The 21,083-nt window shown below is 30.3% G+C and overlaps 1 protein-coding gene across 2 annotated transcripts in view; it reads left to right on the top strand.

The window, feature by feature from the left end:
* homer (protein) overlaps positions 1-19,590 on the top strand; it is a 36,909-nt gene extending 17,319 nt beyond the window's left edge. For both annotated transcript variants that reach the window (XM_088191087.1, XM_088191086.1), the window contains 5 exons: positions 11,098-11,282; positions 11,358-11,488; positions 11,561-11,704; positions 14,232-14,599; positions 19,396-19,590. In XM_088191087.1, the coding sequence (XP_088047213.1) occupies positions 11,098-11,282; positions 11,358-11,488; positions 11,561-11,704; positions 14,232-14,273 (502 nt within the window). In that variant the 3' untranslated portion in view covers positions 14,274-14,599; positions 19,396-19,590. The remainder of the gene's footprint in view (positions 1-11,097; positions 11,283-11,357; positions 11,489-11,560; positions 11,705-14,231; positions 14,600-19,395) is intronic.
* The last annotated feature ends 1,493 nt before the right edge of the window (positions 19,591-21,083 follow it).

Here is a 21,083-nt window from a genome sequence, read left to right as displayed (position 1 = left end):
ATAGTCATTCGTTTGACACGGGATTAGATTAAAGCTTAGCGATTTCCATATGAAACATTAATGATGAATTGGAGTAATTTTATTTCGGTAGGATATTTAGTTATTTTATATGTAGTAATAAACCTTTCAGAAGTCAAAATGTCTGACTCCACATAATAAGTGAATAATCCGATGATAAAATTTTACTAAAGAAAGAGCTTTATATGATATAAAAATCTATATGTATTTTTATTTCAATGTAAAATGGCGTAAGTCCATTTATTCATTACGTTTGAAGCAACTTATAAATATTGGCAAACGTTAATCAATTCGGGTTTATAAATTTGTTAAATTTTGTTATGCAATAATATTTAATGAACATGTTGAAAAAAATAAACGATTTTTTAGCTTCAAACGGAATTATAACACTTTCAATAATAGTAAATTATGAAATATATGAACAATAGCAATTTTAAATTTATATTTTAATTGAAGTTGGATTTTCTAAAATGTATTTTTTAATGAAAAAAATAATAATCGAAATGAAGATATGTAAGTAAATTAGTAATCGAGTTTATTAATACATAATTGCAGTTCTTTAATAAAAAATATAAATAAACAAGTATGAAAAGTAAATTAATTTTGATAATAGATAATAACAAAGTTATTCATATTTCAATCTTTAAAACTACTATCAACTTATTTTTTCCATAAATGGACTTATACCACTTTCAAAAAAAAATTGGCTTAATTAACAATTATTTCATATTTTTTATTTTATTAAATTAGACAATGTAATAGTAATATTTATATGTTCACATATATGGAAGAAAACAGACATTAAAATCATTAATAACATATTTATTATTTTACACGAATCTGTCTGTTTCTTAATACATCAAAGAAACACCCGTAATAAAAAAATATTTATCAAACTATTATATTGTTTTCCAATATATATTTGTTGATTATACCATGGCCTCTAATTGTGAATATTATCATAAAACACTTAGCTGTATCTACTATTAAATAAATATAATTATTGTGTTCGTGCGCGTGTGCATTTCGATTGTATCAGTTAAATATGCACACGATACTCTTATGCTTATACTATTTATTTATTAGATAAATGCGCAAATATCTGCTATTAAAAAAATAAATGTGGAACGATTTAAACTTTTGCGGTTTTAGAAACACTCTTCTATGAAAATTATGATGTAGGAAATCATTACGCGTTTATTTAGTTGTAAATAGCCGCAGTTCTTGTTTCCGTTTCTTGACGACATAATAAGTTGCAGTTATTGATACAGCTGCTAAGATCAGAGAGAGTATTTAAGCCAAGTAAAATATGGCAGATAGTAACGATTGACATTATTTGCAAAGAGAAACGAAGCCAAATTTCTTGATGTTTCACCGAATCGAGTATTAAAAAAACTTTCAACAAAGGCTTCTTATATTTTTTCATTTTTAATTTCTAGGTTTTCTGTGTATATTATTTTCTTGCCTTCTTTCCATTCGTTCATGCTCAAGCGCTCATCTCGTCCGCTTAATTTTTACATAACAATAATTCGAGAGTAAACGTATACGATAAAAATCTCTCGCCATCTCGCGTGTGTATGTGTGTATGTACTATTGCGAATTTTCGAATAGGAAATCGAATTATATCGACAGCTTCGCCGGTGTCGGTCGGTAGAAAACGTTCGTTGCGTAACGAAAATCGATTCTTTCAGCTGTACGCGTGAAATTTTAACCATTTGAGCGCCCACGCGCTTCTAAAATACACAAAAAAACAAGAGTATGCAAATACGCATGTTGTTGTGGAGAGATACACTTTCCAAAGTCTGCAGTTTGGCGCATGTGTTGAAATTCGATTTAAACGGTATCGATTATTAGAAGCGTGGAGATACAATATAATTATTATTGTCCGAGAGGAGAAATTTTATATCGCGCGTTGGAGTAATTGGAATAATTTGGGTGTTATGTATTACACTACTTGTGCTAACTGCACATGCGAATGTTGGTTATTGTCATCTGGTTGATTGTCGTCTTTATGCGGACTTTCTATAATATTACCGTTGAGCCAAATTGTGTTGAATTTTGGGATGCTTAGATTTTAGCACCGTTTGTTTAAAAAATAAGCTTGATGATGTTTTATAATTTGATGGTACGACCGTAATTAAAGTGAGATCTTGTTCTAGAATGATTACAACAAAGAGGTGACAAATACGTTAGCTATAATTATAAAAAAATGGTACTGTTGCACGCAATATATATTTATAATTTGTAAGCGTATTTTTTCACATTTCTAATCATTTAATTCGCATGTTATTGTTAGCATATTATCAACCATTATTTATTTTTACAATTACACTATTCACAAATTTATTTCGCTTTCCAAAACATATATTACAGACATTACACGCTCTTTTAATCATGCACCAAGCTGGCGCACTATTTATTGTTAATATAAATTATAAGATATTATCTAGAGTGAATGTAATTAAAAGTATTAATTAAAATTTTGAGTAAATAAATTAACAATTAATATTGTAACTTATGTTTTAGTTCAGAAATAACGTTTGAATAACTATTTTATTTTTTATTGTATTCGTAATTCAATACACTTTAGATGTATAATCTTGTTATGAGTCAGTGCAAGATAATATCAAATTTTGGCAACAAATTAAATATTCAGAATTTAAATCAACTTTGGGTCAGAATAAAAATCAAATCTCGGTCATAATAATATTATTCAGCATAAGGCCAAAATAAAAATATAGCACGTTCAGAATTAAAATAATAAATGGTAATAATTATATTATTCAGGATCAGAATAAATATGAAATGGTTAAAATAAAAATAGCATACGGTTAGAATAAAATTTTAGGTTGAATTAAAATATAATACGATCATGTTATTTAAAAAATATGTTTTAACATCTATGAATATAATTAGGCAATAAATTATTTATTTTAGAAATATACTGTAAAATATCTCGCTCGCACCTATACTATTGCACAGGTTTGATGCGAGCGAGCATTGGTCAGAACAGTGTACCCCCCCCCCCCCATGATTAGCTCTCAACGAATCTATTAATTGTATGTAGGACGCGAATGTATTCAAATTACGAACGAAGCGGGAATAACGACAGAGTGGTGGCGGAGAGCACACTTTGCTTGCTGTATTGACATCTGACAATATTGCGAGCCCGACCAACCTAGTTAGCCCTAAAACGCATTGTTAAGTTGATCATCTGTCAACATAAAACTGACCTTGAGGTTAAAATACAGATCATATAATATAAATACTGGCTATTCTTAATAAATACTGACTGAAAAATGATTGTGATCTTCTGTCAAAAAAGTTCTTACCGTTTGATATAAATTCTGACCATCTAATATTTATTCTGGCTGCTTATATTTTGACCGATGTAATATAAATTCTGACAATAACCGTATTAAAATCCTGACCCAAAAAAAACGAGCTTATTATTTTGCCCTGTGATTGGTCATTTGCAGTGAGGGATGCATGAGGATCATATAGTATTGGTTTGTTCTTCGTTGAGTTTTGAAATTCGAAACTCAACGTATTTTTCAACTATGTGAAAGTTGTAATATGTAAATATATTCGTAAAGTTATGAATAATCTAAAAATACAGTTTGAAAAAAGGTGTCAATATTATTTATTTTAATTTAGGTTTTATTTTAATTATTTATGGTGCCGAAAAAATATATTTAGTTGCTGTTAGTGTGGGATTTATTGTCAGCAATGTGTTGCAGCAACTACAATACGGAATGCTCTTTATAGATTCTAACCCTGTGGGGTGGTGTGACTTCGCAGCCAGTAAAACGCAGGTAGAAACTAGTGAGAATTTTATTAGATTATATTACATATTGCGACAGACGATGAATGGCGAGATGTTTTCTACAAGCAGTGGTCTTGTATTAAAGAAGGGTAATTTTACACCAAAAAATCAATGGTTTTTCTTGGGAATTCCTTTCTAATCTACCGTATTTCTTAGACATTGTTCCAAACGTCAAAAATACATTATTTTTCGAATCAGATATAAAAAATGATTAACCCTTGGAGAATATATAATTTAGTAAAAGTATTGCACGTTTTAATTTCCAACTCATTTAAGACTTATGGAATAACCTAATATGTGTTTGAAATGTTTAAATGACTATTATGTATAAAGGCAAATGGTCAAATTTCAAATAAATATTGTGTCTATAATTCGCATGTAAATATGAAACAACATATTTATGATTTGAATTAAATTATATCTTAATATTATGGTTCTCTTTAAATTTTGTTATATTTAGCCCATTTAAATTGTCTAGGGATATATACAATATAATAACTCTAGTTGTCTCTTTACGAGTGTGTGGTTCGAAATTATGAGCGCGTAGCAAAGTATTCTTACTTTTTCGAATGAATCAAACCCTCGGCTTTTCCACTTTTATTTAATATATTTCGATTGAAATGGAACGAGTGACATCACTATTGTAAGGATACTGTTGTACACTTATGCGGAAATTAGATCTCGCCTCTGGGCATACGTAATATGGTAAATCGGCACGCGCGCATAGTTGGCAATTTTGCAACAGTTTGCGTCTCGATTGGTCGATTTCACCAGTCCGTCGAGATGATAATGCTCTTCCTTTGCAATTAGCCCACATGAGCAATTTCGACTTGTGCAATCGATCGATTCGGGCGCAACGAACCGTGTTGCGGAAGTCTTAACTTCGGGGACGGGGGAGCAGATGATCATGTTACTATAATGCCTATCTGGCGGTGTTTTCGGATTCGTCCCGAAGCAACAGGCGACGACGGCTCGTTACACACCTCATTAACAACGCTCACGCACGTCTCAAACGAGCCGTGGGCGCTGATGATGGACGGCAATACGTTTTCGCCAGTCAAGAAAACGTGCTTGTGTCGGAAAATGCGTCGTTCGATTTTATCGATCGTGGGTAAAAGATTTCTTGTGCGGAACGCGAGTAAAAGTGGTCGGATTGATTGGTGGAAGGTCGTCCGTCTGCGTCTTGAAAAAAATCGGCCGAGTCGGAAAAAGCCACTCAAAGTGATGAAAAGCCGAATTGGTGACCTCAACGCGATCGACGTAACCATTTTTTCTATTGTTTTATTCAACTACGTTTGAATATTAGGGGTAGACTCAACTAAATATAATGAAATTATTGAATTACACCACTTAATAATTTGACATTGACATGCGATAACTAGCTATTGATTTTTCAGTTATTACCCCAAAATATATTTGTTTAAATCGAAGTTATCCACTTGAGCTGAAAAAAAAATTAATTTAATTTATTGAGAATACAATTTTGACTATTTTATGTCAAAGCAATTTGAATACTGCATTAGGGGGTTAAATCGACTCCTGTGCTTTTGTTTTTATGTTCATCTATCATTTATAATCTATTGTTAGTTAATAAAATAATAAAAATAGTTATTTTATTATCTTACAAAGAATTTTTTCTTAATTTTATGTCAGAAATCGTTTATTTAAATAATATAGATATTTTTACAAAAATACTAATTATATACATTTACAGTAGACCCCCCAATAACACGATAAATTGGGGACGTGCTATTTGGGTGCGTGTAGTTTGGGGACTAGAAAATACTCATGCATTTTTTTGCAATACGTACGTAAGAATCAGACGCGTGTGGTGAGATAGCCTCTCTTTGGCTCGCTCACACATAAAGTAACGGGCATTATAATATAATACTACAAAAGTTTGATTTTCGAATATTCATATAGTTGCAAGATTTTCAATTATATGAATATTCGAATAATTGCTCGAATATTCGTAAAATATTATTTATACTATCTCGAATGAAATTTAAGAATGAAACAATTTGTATGCTTGAGTCGTCCTAATGTAGTTCTTTCTCAATATACTCGAGTGGCTAGTGCCGCTCAAAAATCCGTGGTTCTTTACGCGTAATGCGTGACAAAGAGACACTTTTTCCCAACAAAAAAATGCTTTTACGCATTTGAAAAACATTTGCGAATAGAATGTTTATCTGCGGTATATACTATGACAGAATTTCACAGAATTCCTTTGTTGAACGAAAGTGTTGAAAAGGCCCACATTTTATTATCGTTTAACGCTTATCTCAAAAACAGGTGTGCGTCGCAAATTTTTGTGAAGTGTTATGTATATTTTTAAAATTTTGAAAATTTTAACGATTATAAAGATAATGATTACTAGTATAATTGTTATAAACCAATAATTCTTTTTTAATTAAATAATTTCCCTGTGACAAAGGGTACAAGTACAGTACTGTTTTCATGATACAAAATTGCTCTAATTGCTTCACTATAAACAAACGTTCATATAACTCGATTTTGGACGATTAACAAATTACGTCGCAGCATAGCAATTGCGTCTCAATCTTATTGAATTATGTAATATTAGGAATACATATATTATAAATCAGAGTATATAACACTTCATTCAATTTTTGTTCAATATTCGAATAGTTCAAAACTACGAATAATTGAAAACTATAAGTATTAAGGCACTCTTAATGCTGCATCACCATTTAATAGCCAGACCTTGACAGTGACTAGACCAATGCGTTTAATTGCCTCATAATTTTAAACACCTAACGAGCTTTGAAATAAATTATTTTAGAACCTCCATTTGTTGAAATTCACGAAATTTTATTTTCTATATTAAGTAAATCTCAGATATCATTATACTTTATTTTCTCTAGCCGTAACTACGGCTTTGGTTGAATAGAAAATTGACGGATAAAAATAATATAACAGGGATGGCGAATTGTCACGCGAGCTTTTTCGGCACGTGGCAGAATCCAACGAATGTATAAATAACTCCTCGTTTGCGGTTATTGTCCAATCTCGAAACAGAGCATTGTAATCGTAAATTCGCTTGCGTGTGAACTCCGACGTGACGTCACATAAAGGTGGCCCCACATGTTGGACAAGTGTATGTACTTCATAACGGTGCGTTACATGTTCTTTCGCGCTAGTCAATCAAATTAATAGTCATTCGTCATGTTAAGGGGCGTCCGTTTTTCTGCTTTTTGCCTCGCCATCTCGGAATGCGATTATGTGACCGTCGCGCTTTTTGCGCCCGTGTACCGGTTGCATTTTTTGCTCTCGTACCGGTTGCGTTTTTTACTCCGATCCATCGTCGTCGCCTGCCGGTTCAAGTGCAACGAAAGCGTAGCGTGTGTGTCAAGGCACCCCCTTTCACGCTCGACAATGTTATCGAAGATGGCATGCAGTCAGTGCCTTGAACTTGGTGGCACGCGGCCAAGCATTGTCAGTTGTTCGTGACACGCCAGTGACCGGCGAGTGTGAAACGTGTGATTCATGGGAAATGTGTTTTCTTGGAAATTGATTGAAAAGTCCACTGTTTTTTCACGCGGCACTGAATTTTACGGCATAAATTTGCATCTCAAGACAACTCTTTTAATCATATGCGTGAAGAGTTGTTTTGAAATCGGTCGAAACTCGTTGAATGATTAATTTATTGCTTTTATATACATTTCTACACAGTCAGTAGAAGAAAGTAGAAATAAAATAGGTGCGAAAATAAGTCATAAAGAAATAAAAAAAAAACATATTTACGCTCATTTGTGTCTCCATTTTATTTTTTATAAAAACTCTTTACTGCTAATGTAGTAGCACTAACATCAAGCAGTATTTAAATATTTAAATTAATTCATTTTAATCATCATAGAGTTGCACGTTGTTTTTACGCCCACCAATATTTTTTTCCTTTTTCATAAAATTTTATTTTAGTGAAATTACATCAAAAAATCTCCCATATATTTAATGTGTCGTTGCAATCCCCAAATCGTAGCGAAGATTGAGTTGCACTCTAGGGGATTATATGTACTTGTTTGCTTGGACGACATTTGACGGTCGAGGTGAAAGCGGTTGCTTTTATCAGGCTTCTAAGGGCCATCTCGGTAAATTCGCCATAGTTTCGCCTGGTGCTAGTTACGCTGAAGTCGCGTTAATTCCAAGTTGGAAACGAAGTGATGAGAATGTAAAGTTCTGACTGAAATTAATTCAGTACGCCGTGTTCGAGCTTATATACCATTTTATAAATAGGGGAAGTCTTTCACCCCTCCAGTTCTTCATTGTCTAGCTAATGCGATGATTCAGGCCGGAAACAGACTATTTGTTTTTGTCTAATAAATATATACTCAGGCTATCTGCGTATGATGATTAAAAAAAACAGTCGCATGATGCACCGCATTCCTTTGTCCAGGTCCATTACCATTATGCATGTTTGAGTAAAATAATACTCTACATTTATGAACAAAGAAATTTTTGTAAACATTTATATTCTTCGGTGATTCAAAATGGTGCTCTATATAGAGGATCGGAATTAAGAGAAAGATAAATAATATTGTTAGTTTTTATGTGAATTTGTCTAAATTATAATATTACAAATATATTACGCATCCACAGCTTGAGATTAGGGATTGAAATTATATCGTGATTTTCAATACCGGTATTACCGGTATTGACATTATTATTTTAATTTATTGGTAATAAAAAACGAAAAAATAATCCGAGTATCGCTCGCATGTTTCATGGTTTATTGATTAGTAAAACCAAAGCATTAAATACTCTGACAATTATTGTTTGAAGACAATAATTTAAATGAGTAAAATATAAACTAATTGTTCCATAAACGAATTGTTTGTGCATTATTGTTGGTCAAATTAGGTGCAAGCGAGTGAGAAATTGGTCAGAACTAGGTATTCTGATTTTTCGATAATTTTTATTTCTCGAGAAATGAGAATAAACAATGTATGTAAAACAGTAAAGTATTGCAGATATTTTTATATGTACGTATATATTAAATATATTTACTGTTTTCGTTTTCTCGTTATTTTTTCGATGCATTTAAATATTATTATATTACAATAGTATGTAATTGAAATATAAAACAACTAGAAGAGTGGTAAAACATTTCTAATTTATTAATAATATACGTATGAATTATTATTGTGAACATTCTTACATATTATTCTTAAAATAACCCTTTAAAAAACACATGCCATCTAAAGTAGAATTCTCGTTCTTTTTTTTTGTTAAAAAAATTTCGACCGTGGAAAAATTCCTCTCGTTTTGTGTTGATGTTGATTTATTCGAAAACAAGGCTTCAAATAGACATTGTAAATTATTTGTTCTCTTGCCCGTCGCTATTAAAATATTTTCAATTGTTTCTCCATTAATCCGTAAGATGTTGGTTTTCTTACACTACTCTTTGTAAAACTGAAAGAAATTTCTTTATCTAATTGTTGAGCCAATGATCTATTTTCAATTCAAGATTCTATGGATTCTAATAATTCAACGGAGTCGCGCAGGTCCTTAATCTACGAATAATTCTTTTACCCATTTTACATATATTTGCTTTTAAATAATAACTAAAGAAGTCGTTCTTTTTTTAATTTCTGAAATATTTAATTAATGACATCAATGTCTGTTTTTATCGATTATTTAATTTCTCTTTAATTACCCTTTGATATTTCGAGCTTAGCTCAAAATTGATATTTTAAGACCCCTTCTGCCGTCAATAATGTAACATTTTCTCTACTAAGGTACTCTACATTGCTATTTATTTGCTGTGAAATCTTCAGTATCCCTTCAGCAATAGTTAAACACTTTACTTTACAGATCACATAAATAAAAATTACTTATATTATTTTTAACTTGTTGTTTAATTCGTAAAAAAAAAAATTATTAATTAAATTTAAAAAATACGTAAATGCTGCATGATATTATTCTACTTTAATATCTTACGCCGATAACATGATTTAGGTTAACCACTTCTCGGTCACAATACTTTTTTAAAAATGTCTCGTGAACTTCTTGCACGGACCTACCCTTACCTATGCTGTGGTAAAAAATATACAGCCATTGTCAAACATTTAGAAATATTCGTATAAATTAAATTTTTAACAAAAAAGTCTATGATAATTTTTTGAGATGAGAATTCACAAAATATATACAAATTTTAAATTTGAGGAAGGGGTTAATCCTCTACAATAAGATTCATTTTATTTTCCGCTTCTGCTTTTAAACAATATGGGCATCGTCGTTTTCGTAATTGTAATCCATCGAGATATCGTTTACAACAAATAAAATGTACAGATTTGAAAAAAAAAAGATTTTTTCCTGTATTTTTTTTTGATTTTTGCCCCTATACTGGTATTATTTTTTATGACACGATATGTTCTAATTATGTAAGGCCAGGGGATTGAAAAATTTTGAGCCAGAAGAGCCAAATATCAGTATCACATCCTCTTTTATTGAATTACAATTATTAGTGAATATTCATGAGATCATTTCGAAAATAATTACTCGTTTTTATACACAATGCTGTGAATTATTAAAAATATGGTAATAAATTTATATAACTCATTGATGTGTATGTAACAATTTATATTGCCATAATAACTATAGATAATTGTTTATTTATTTCTAATTTGTAATATTGTAAGTACCTGAAAATTAATTACTATGTACTTAAAATTAATTGATATCTATTGAGCGCTTCATAATCTCAATAGTTACCACCATATATTAATTCAGAAATAACATACATATAAGATAAACTGTTACAACCAAACTAATGGGAAGCAATTCACATAGTTGTAATTATTTATGTGCAACAATAATTGTATCAAACTTTCAAGTAAGATCTTTATCGTTCTGAATAAAAATCGGTGTTGAAACTCTATTATTTGAAAAAACAATAATTACAACTTACTGCATTCCGTTCTCGTTTTTGACATGTTAAATTAATGGACGTTGCTAATTGAGAGATTGTACATACAGCGTAAAAATAATAACGATAAATTACAATAATTTCCAAACGGTTATGCACACATAACGTTACACAACTCATTCTGAACCCCTTTATTAATTCACGATCTGTTTCATCTCGCCAGTTGCGATTTTCCTCGATTTTCTTCGCAACGTTTGCGAATTACTTTATTACCCATGAACGCTCATCAAATATACTTGATTACATTGCCGTTGCAACACTTTCTTTTCAATTGATCGAGATTAAGAGCAATTTCCTTGTTTTGCAGCTCCGCCAACGCCAAGAAGTGGGAGATCGAGCTGGCCACTCTGAAGAGCAACAATCTAAGGTTAACCAGCGCTCTCCAGGAGTCCACGGCCAACGTGGATGAGTGGAAACGGCAGCTGCATAGCTACAAGGAGGAGAACGCTCGCGTCAAAGCGCGCTACCACCAAGACTTGGAGAATTCGAAAGGTTGAAAATTATAATGTGAAATGACGTGCGGTAACCTTAAGCGGCATGGTCGTTGAAATGTAGCTTTGAATTTAGGCGGAGGTGAGATCGCCGACGAGCTTAGGAAAGAGATTGCGGTGCTCAGACATCGGGTGGAGGATCTCGAGGTGGAAGTCCAGACCAAGAATGACGAGTTGGCCCACGGCAAGAAGCATCCCGAAACACAAGTAATTATTAATATATTTACATTTATTGAGTCGTGGTGATTTGAGGGTTGATCATTTTTAATGTCGTTTCAGGCTATTCAGAAAGAGAACGCCGAGTTGCAGCAGCAGCTCAAAATGGCTCAGAATCAATTAGAGTTGGCGTTGAACGCCCAGGACGGACAAAAGCAAGTTTTGCTTACATTGAATAATCAGCTAGCTCAGCAGTTGCATGAATTGGTAAGAACACATTTTTTTAGATTTTCGTCATGTTATCAAGTTGCAGGTATTAGATATATATTCATGACTCCGTGAAAATTTGGTTGTTATGCGGTTTTTATTTTTGTATTAACTCTTTAACGCTGGGAAAATTCGTTTATGTGTTATTTGATTTCTTGCACAAATGCCAGAGAACGCAAATATACTTCATTCGTTGTTTGAAGCTTAAATTATTTAAAAATATGTGACTAATTCTAATCTAGTTTTAATATTCTATGATAGATTAAATAATATAATATCACAATTATTTTTAGGTGTGTATACTTCATAATTTAATTTATTTAACCCTTTTAATGTTAGCGACTTTTAGTGAGTCGCCTGTTATTACTTTTCATGTGTCAGTATCTCCTTTTAAAAATTAATATAAAATACTTGGTTTACTAATAAATGAAGCTAGTACAATAATCTTTAATAATTAAAAAAATGTAAATATTTAGTTAACTTGTTTTAAAAAATTAATTAACAAGTGACTCACCACCGAGTTGTTCGCCTTTAAGTGGTTAAATAAATTAGTTTTTCTGTGGTTTTCAAACTTTATTTGGTGTATTGCTTGCATATATCATTTTTAATAGTGTTTTACTAAAATATTTCTAGCGTTTTAATTTACGATGGATTTAAATTATTATTTTTCAATTTTATTCATTATTTACTATAAAATCCGCGATGTAATGATCTGCTTACCTTTTAAACGCCGCAAACTATTAGTACTGCCGTGCTCTACAGGCCGGGAATTTTCTAACAAAAATAAAACCTATTGTAACTATTTTTTTTTGATAATGTATCAATGGTGTATTTTGATCTTGTATAAAATAAATATATAATGTGTCATTTAATCAAAAAAGTACTAGATTTTTCCGTTTTAAGCTAGGGTTGCTACATTGTAACATAAAAAATATATATAAAAAAATTATAAGTTAATTTAATACAGATGTATAAAAAAAAGTTAGGTTTGTCACATATGTATTAGAAAATAAAAATTAAAAAAAAACATTTTCATATTTTCATGAATGTGGGTATATATGTAATACATTAATTGCAGACGAATAAAAAACATAATGTCAGGGTTGTCACATTAGTTTTAGCAAAAATATTAAGCCAATGTTGTCTAATTTATTTTTTTACATAAAAATTTAAAATATAGTACAAAAAATATTTAAAAAATTAAAAAATATCTATATAAATACATTAAACCAGGGTTGTTACATAGCTTATAAAAAATAATACCATAATAAAATGTAAAAAAAATTGCGAAATATAAAATAACGTCTAACACACCAAAAGGGAGCTACAATTGAATTAATTATTCTCGTTAGTGATAAAAAGAGCCCGCAGGGCACAACCATGAATAGCGACTCTTATTGAACTTCAAACAAAGCGCTGATTTAGATCTCTTTAATATCGATAATATTTGAAATTTGTTCCGTCCAATTTTTGTTTATAGTTTAAGAGATGTCATTATATGTTGAAACATTTTACATCACACCAAACCTTTGATACTAGCTAGTAAAATTAATACAAAGTGAGGTGTGTTAATACGCTCATTTTGTATGGGTGGCCTCATGCACTCAGACATAGAGCGCATTACCACGATTAAGGCACAGAAAATGTTAACAATCACATCGCTGTTTTATAAAACCAAACTTATATTTTTGTTATAATTTTTTACACACTGCTAAGGAAAAAGTGTTTTACGAGGACATGCATATGGTTCTTAATGTTTCACCACTAAATGATATTCAGAGCAGGTACCTCCGTGTAGGGGAATGGCACAGGATGTACAAATAATATGCCAGCAAGGGATCTGTTTAGAAAATAAACTGAGACACTCATATTATTTTTTTATTGAATTTTTTTGGTATAAATGCTTCTTTATATGTTACCAATAATATTTTAATTTTTTCAAAACTGTTAATGCATAGACTTAAAACACGAAAAATTCCATAGTCCGCAGATTAAGTGTTAATTTTTTTTTATCATGCTTAAAAATTGACGGATCTTCCAAGTTTAATCTTTTGTTACCGTATGATTATTAGTATTTTATATTTTAATATTCATATTTACGATAGTAATAATAAGTACACATTAAACAAATATAAAGTTAATATTAAAAATACTTACTTTGTTGTGTTTAATGTTTCTGCCATGTAGACAATTTTTAAAAAAAGGCTAAATTATTTTAACTTATTCATAAAATGGACACTTTTTAAAATAACAGATTTAATAAATAAAATTATTATGCTCATTTTATTTAATAAAAAAATATATTTTAGAGTAGGGTAGGTTTGAATTGATTTTTGTTTGAAGAAAAGTTGCTTCACATAGACAATTTTTAGTTCTTCTCAGAGGAGAGATATTATATTTAATAGTATGTTGGGAGATTTATATCATTTTGCTTTTCTATTATAGATCATCATATGATCTTGAAAAGGCTATGTTCTGTAAGCATTTTAATATTTTTTACTGATTTATTGTAATTGTATCGTTTCAGACAACCATTCATCGAGAGATCAACACCGCTTTGCAAACATGAGACGAAGAATTTTGCGTTAAGCAACGCAACAATTACCAGAATTTAACCAGCGGCGGCGGCATCCATCTGAAGCTCTCGCCTAACAGCCAGCTGCCCAACAACTTTATTATACCGACGACAGACTCAAACAAAATGCTGCCGCCCGTGTACGCCACAGTGAATAAGGGCGGCCAGGACCGCAAAACACTCCCCCTGCTGCTCAATTCTTCGTTCAGGAACTCGAACAACCCCAACAACGCCAACAAAGAGCGAAAGAAATCGGTGACTATCGACAACAACATTATAACGAACACGATCGACGACAAAACGACTAAAAAGGATCCTATGTATGTGTCTCTGAAGAAGAAGTGAAATTATATATCAATTCCACTTAATGAACAGTCTCCTTTCAGTCGGACAAATTGGTTTTGAGCCATTTTTTATTATTATTATTACAATACTAATGACGTTACCGATTAAATCAGAGCCTCAAAACTTACTTGTCTGACTTTGTATGTATATAATATATACATACAGATATATAATTACTTAGGAATTAATATGATCTAGATTGATTTTACTATATGTATTAAAATACACGTATATTATAAATATGTATATTGATCGGTTGTCAAATGGTAGCGTATTATTGCAATTCACCAGTTTTTAGGATTTTATTGTTCTTGTTATGATGGAAAATTTATGAGAGACTTGTTTCTCAGGGTTTTATATTTATATTATATGAATATAAATATATAAAATGGCGGTCACTAGTGGATCGTTCATTATTATATAAAAATATAAATATATTAAGGGAAGTGTGTAATTAATCTTCAGGGTAGATTCACGTTTTAGCGCTAACACGACACTCGTTGATATTCAAAAGTGTCTTCTCGGCAAGAAAGGGACTCCTGTCGCTGTGTATTTTTAATATGTATCGTGAAATCGATTGATTCGTGAGCCACCGCCTCGTATCGGACATAACCTCAAATTCTCATTTATTTAATTTATATAAATATAAAATAAAATAACATGCTTAAATTGAACCATTGTCGATATTAATAATTAATAACGTTTAAAGATTATATACACGTATTAAAGAAAGTTTTATTAACTTTCTGACTCCGTATATCTACGCATGCACGTTTTGTGTCGTACATGATGTTTGAAATTTTTATGATATTGATCGTAATTAATCGTCTACTCCTAGTATACCATTCGAGCTACAATTATGCCAATTTAATTAGCGTGTATTATTTTTTTTTAAATTGTATACTGTCTCATACTCATGTGTAATTATTATCGCTTTCGTCTCGTTACTACTTTTTAGGCGAGAATCGGCGAAACTGTTTTTTTTACGTATATGTAAGTTTCACCGACATATCAGATTGGAACGATGTCAGATTTGCATGTTTGGGTTTTTATTTTATTTTTAACATTACAGTATATTACTGTGTATTGTGTATTAATGCATTTTGTGATTTTTTTTATTGTATATGTGTGTATATAATTTTATTTTGACTACAAATATTTTCAAATGCAATTGATCTAAGATATTGTTAGATGGACTCTTCGCTTGTGTTTTTAAATTATCACTATATATTTCTTAATTATTGTTTTTGATCCCTAATTACTTTGTTATATTGCAGTTGGCATGTCATTGTTGTTACGTTAATAACATTGACAATTAAAAAAATAATAATAGATTATTTGCATTGTCGAAATATTTGCTATAAAGATCTTGCATTTGTGTTTTTTTTGTACACAATTATTATTTTTATAGTATTATTTTTATTAATTTATTTAATACATTTAAGGAAAACCCACCGATATCTCTCTAAATGCATTTTTTAATTAAATATACATAATTGTAATTTTATCTATTTATATCTACCCCACCCACTTATATTATTTTTTATTGCTACCTTACATACAACTTGATAATCCCACGAGATTTATGAGTAATCTTTCGTAATGTATAAATAACACAGGGTGTTTTTCTATTTACTAAAAAAAATATATGTATGTTTAATGTTACATTTTGTACTTTTAGTTTAGCGTCGTCGTAGTTGCGCAGCAGCCTTCGTGTACTTTTCTTCCACCCTGTAGTTTGTTGTACTCGTATATATGTATCTATTACAAATAACTTAGATCTATTTAGTGTCGTAAATTTCTCAAGAACAATCTTAGAGGAATATTATCCTAACCAAGAATTATCGAGAATTTTCTTTTTCAGGATTCTATGTACTTTTATGGACTTCTGCTTAGGTACAGTTTTTATTTAATTTTCTATAGTTCTTTTATTGGTGGCATTGTAAAAATATTGCATTTATTTTTTTAATAAGATTTAATATTTTTTAGTTCTATTTGTTTTCTTCTTATAAAATTCTGCTCTTCTTTGTGATACTTTTATGTATGGTTTTACTGATACTATCCATTTACCAAATAGGTAGAATATAGTTCTTGCATATTTCAAAACTATTAAGATGTGTACTAATTTTTTCATTGCCAATTTTAAATAGAAGTTGCTTCTTTTTCTCATTTTTTTTAGACGTGGTGGAATATACTTGTGATATTTGTGAATTGTTTTACCTCAATAGTTTCACAAGAATTAAAATAAAATGAAAATCCTTGATTCCAAATGCCATTTTTCTTCTACTAACTTAACATTTAATAGGCCGTACATTTTTAATAAACGTGTTTCAGACGCAAAAATTATATGCATTAAATTTTTTTTGCCAAAAATAATTAAATGCAAATTAATAAATATCGAAGTTAATTTTCAGATAAAAAAATAATAACTATGATTAACACTTTAATTTTATTTGTCGTCACAGAAGTATGCAGCCTATTAAATACTTCCCGGTCACAGTACTTTTTAAAAAATTATTTAAAAACTTCTTGTATGGACCCACCCTTTCCTATGCAATGGTATAAAAATATGTAGCTGTTGTAAAACATTTAAAAACATTCGTACAAATTTAATTTTTAACAAAAATGGGTGACAATTTTCTCGAAAAATTTTCTGATTTTTGAGATGAGAATTCACAAAATACAAATTTCCAAGCTAACTCGGGTGTGACCGGAAAGTGGTTAAGGGTTAAACGTGTATTGTCACAATTATCGAATAGTTTTGAGTTGATTTGATTCCTTCAGGTACTGGAAGTTATTTATGACTGAGAAAGAAAATTATCCATAATTCTTGAAGAATATTCACGACACATCATTTAACTTATTACTTACGTATATACTTTCGAATAGCATTTTGCATATTTTTTTATGATACATATATATTTTTAATTTTATTGAATTTTGCTACTAATAATTAAAATAAAAGTTAATGTGTTGTGACAAAACTTAGCATATGTTGATTATAAATTAATATTAATTATATATATATACGCAAAGCATGATGATGAGAAAATCTCGGCTTGATCACACATTATATATAATAAATATATTATACCTATCTATATAAATTATCTATATCTTTACATCTTTATATGTGTTTATTTTGTAATTATATAAAAATGTGTATTTATTTATATTTCTATCACAATTGTACTGATTTATTACTTATTTTGTTTGATTATTGATGTGCAATATTTGTAATTGTATGACGGCGATGACTGAAGTCAGTTTTTATTTTTCTTCGTAACGTCGACTGTATAGATTTTAATTTATTATAATATATAATAATCAATGTTGGATACCAAAGTTGAGTAGTATTATAAACTGCTGTCTATATATATATTTATATACACTTATATATGAATATCCAGAGTGCACTTTTATTGTTTTAAATAGATAGGTAGAATTGCCAAAAAAATCAATTCATAGTTGTAAAGTATATTGGAGGTATTTTAAAACGAGAGTATATTATGGAAAACACTGAAAATTATCGAATAATGTAAGGATTGAAGCGTATTGTTTTTTTTGGCTTCTAGTGCTGATTTGTATCATCTGGTGTTACGGTCATTGATGATCTCAATTTTAAAATGTAGGATAATGATTTTTATATTCCATGATGGCATCCATCGATTTTAATTTCTTTTCTCCAGTAGCGCTTCCGCTGTTTTTTTTTGAAAATTTAATCGGCTGCTTCTTTGCGTTGGTTAACTTTTTAAATAGGAAATTTTGTTTCTATGAGACAGAAAAAATCAAAAGTTGCATTGCTTTGTAAGATATTAGTATTCTCATTTTTTATCATTCTACGATCTTCCACCACAATCAGTGGCACTATCTCTATTGTTACGGGATTTCTACTGGTTGAGGCTTGAATTTGATGCAAATCTTTAGTCCATTTTGGCTGGAAACAAAATGTGACATTTACAGAATACTAGATGAACTATTATGATTGTCATACATTGACTGAAGATCTGCACGGTTTGAAAAATTGCATTAGTTCATACTCGGAGTTATTTTTGACCGTAACAACGAATGATTTATGTCTGTTATTTATTTTTTCATAATATTGTGACCAAAGTATTATTTTTAATAATTAAATGGTATTGATATTTTTTTAGCAGCACCTTTGAATAAATTTGTGGATAGATATTTATAATGAATTCCGCAAAAACGTTCAGACAATCTTAAACTTTTATTGCTTTAAAGAAATAGTATTGACCTTTCAAGTTCTTGTAATTGTAATAATTGTAGGTCTGAATGTCATAGCGGTTGAAATAAAACGGTTGTGAACTTGGAAGGTTTATTCACTCTTGCCAATATGTTTTTTTTATATATTTTGTGTTCATTATAGCAACAATGCCTCTGTTGCCGAATTACGCATTATGATTTAAATTTTTTTTTTAAACCTTTGATTTCGATTAATGTTAGTTAACGTAGGCGTCTAATTAAAATTGTTGATCTAAGGTTTATATATGTATAAAATAAATTAAACCATAAAGAAAAAAAATGATTAAAAAAATACATTGAAATGATAATAAACGATAAATTTGTAGATGTTATGTAGTTGATGCTTTAAAAATGAAGATTTTTAAGACGATGTAGAAGCGTATGAAAGTGTATATGTTTTTTATTTTCCGTTTATTATTGTCATTTTTGTATATTATTGTAATATGTGCGAATTCTCGTCAAATTGACGAAACAGTATATTGTTGATAACTGACAATTTGGCTTCTAGTTTTTGAGTTTCGAACCGGTGCCAATATAAACGAGAGATGTACACGTCTGATGCTGTTGTGCCGTGAAAGATTTCCGTTGCGTTATCATATCCGTGCGCTTGTAATACTACGGCCAATTGTCGAGACTATGTAACGAGACTCTGTTCATAATGTATCATTGAATAATTTAATACACTGGAAATAAGTTTTAATAATAGGCAGTGTTTAATTAACCCTTTCCAGTATTTAAAATCTTTTTCCTAATAATTCAGCACCTCTACTTCCTTCCAACTTTCTATTGTGTTTTTTATTAGCATACTTCCTTTAAGTTAGAATTATTCATCTAAAGCGCAGGAGGACTGACTGAATGACAATTCGTCATTAATTACAGTTAATATTATTTTATATATGTATATATAATCGTTATATAACCTTTTTTAATTGTAGGATATTATTTTATATATACATATATTTTGAGAATTACAGTTTCACAAAGTTGCTTTAGAACTTTGGAAATGGCTTCAAACATCTGGATGTTTTATTGCGCTTTAACTACCCGAAAGGAATGCAATAAATTGCACATGTCCCATACATAAAGTAGGAGTATAATGTTAGGTAATTCAGATTGTTATTTTATAGATATTATTTTCATATAATAATTATTATTTTTATACTCTGCAATGTTTTCATATAATTTTCGATATTAATAAATATATAAATCGGACAATTGTCAGACATGGACGTGAGAGAATTGTGGTGGTCCGCGGGGTAATTTGAATATACTTGAAATTTGTTTATTAAAATGTTTTATTATATTCTGATTCGACTTTCTTTTAATTTAAATGTTCGCCTCATTAGATTGCGCGTTAATTAAAGGCTCAGACCGATATCCAGTATAAACGATGCAACTGCCAAAATATTGCAATCTGTTCTAAAAAACTATCGCATAGGTCATAAAAGTCCAGTAAAAAAACAGGTTAATCTAATTACATAGCCAGATCGTCTAATATTACTGGTCGTGGCAGCAATAAATGGGCGAGCACTAAGTCTCCCTCACGGAAAAACAAGTACCATTTCATATTTAGAATGTTACTTTTAGGAAAAAATCATGGTTGTGGTCCGCAGGATACAACATTTTGAGTTTGGTGGTTCGTGAGTTCCGAAAGGTTGGTACCGCTGGTCCAAAGTATTGTTATACACGCTATTAGAGTCTGGGTTGACGTCTGTTATGTCACAGTGGTATATTTACAACAATAAATTATTAAATAAGGTCGGAATACAGTAGTCCATAATGTCTAGTCTGGTAACTCAGAGGCCGCTGGTTCGAGTCACTGCAGCAGACTTGCATTTTTATTTTTAAAAATGCGCTATTATTAAAGAAAACATTGTCAACGGCAAAGTAATATCTATTGATTATAAGCTATAATACATAATAATTAGTTATATATAGGTATATGTCACTGATTTTCAGAATGACAAGTGTGGTGGTTAATACTTATTTGTAAGTATTCGTTATGTCAAATTAATTTATTCAGTTGGTACCATTTTGACCTTGGGAGACATTCGAATTTTATTTTATTTATATTTATTTTGACATATTTTTGGAGTAAGATTTATTTTGATTTTTTCAAGAAAGAAGTCGCTTTTCACATCGATCTGGTCCAGCTAAGCAGTCACCAAAATCTCAAGACTTCAACCCGATCTTCGA

This window comes from Plectrocnemia conspersa, unplaced genomic scaffold, assembly GCF_051122295.1.
Source record: "Plectrocnemia conspersa isolate PC_06_02 unplaced genomic scaffold, ASM5112229v1 ptg000008l, whole genome shotgun sequence".
Taxonomy (NCBI): Eukaryota; Metazoa; Arthropoda; class Insecta; order Trichoptera; family Polycentropodidae; genus Plectrocnemia; species Plectrocnemia conspersa.
Note: the sequence above shows the minus strand (reverse complement) of the source record. Positions and strands in the feature narration are given on the sequence as shown.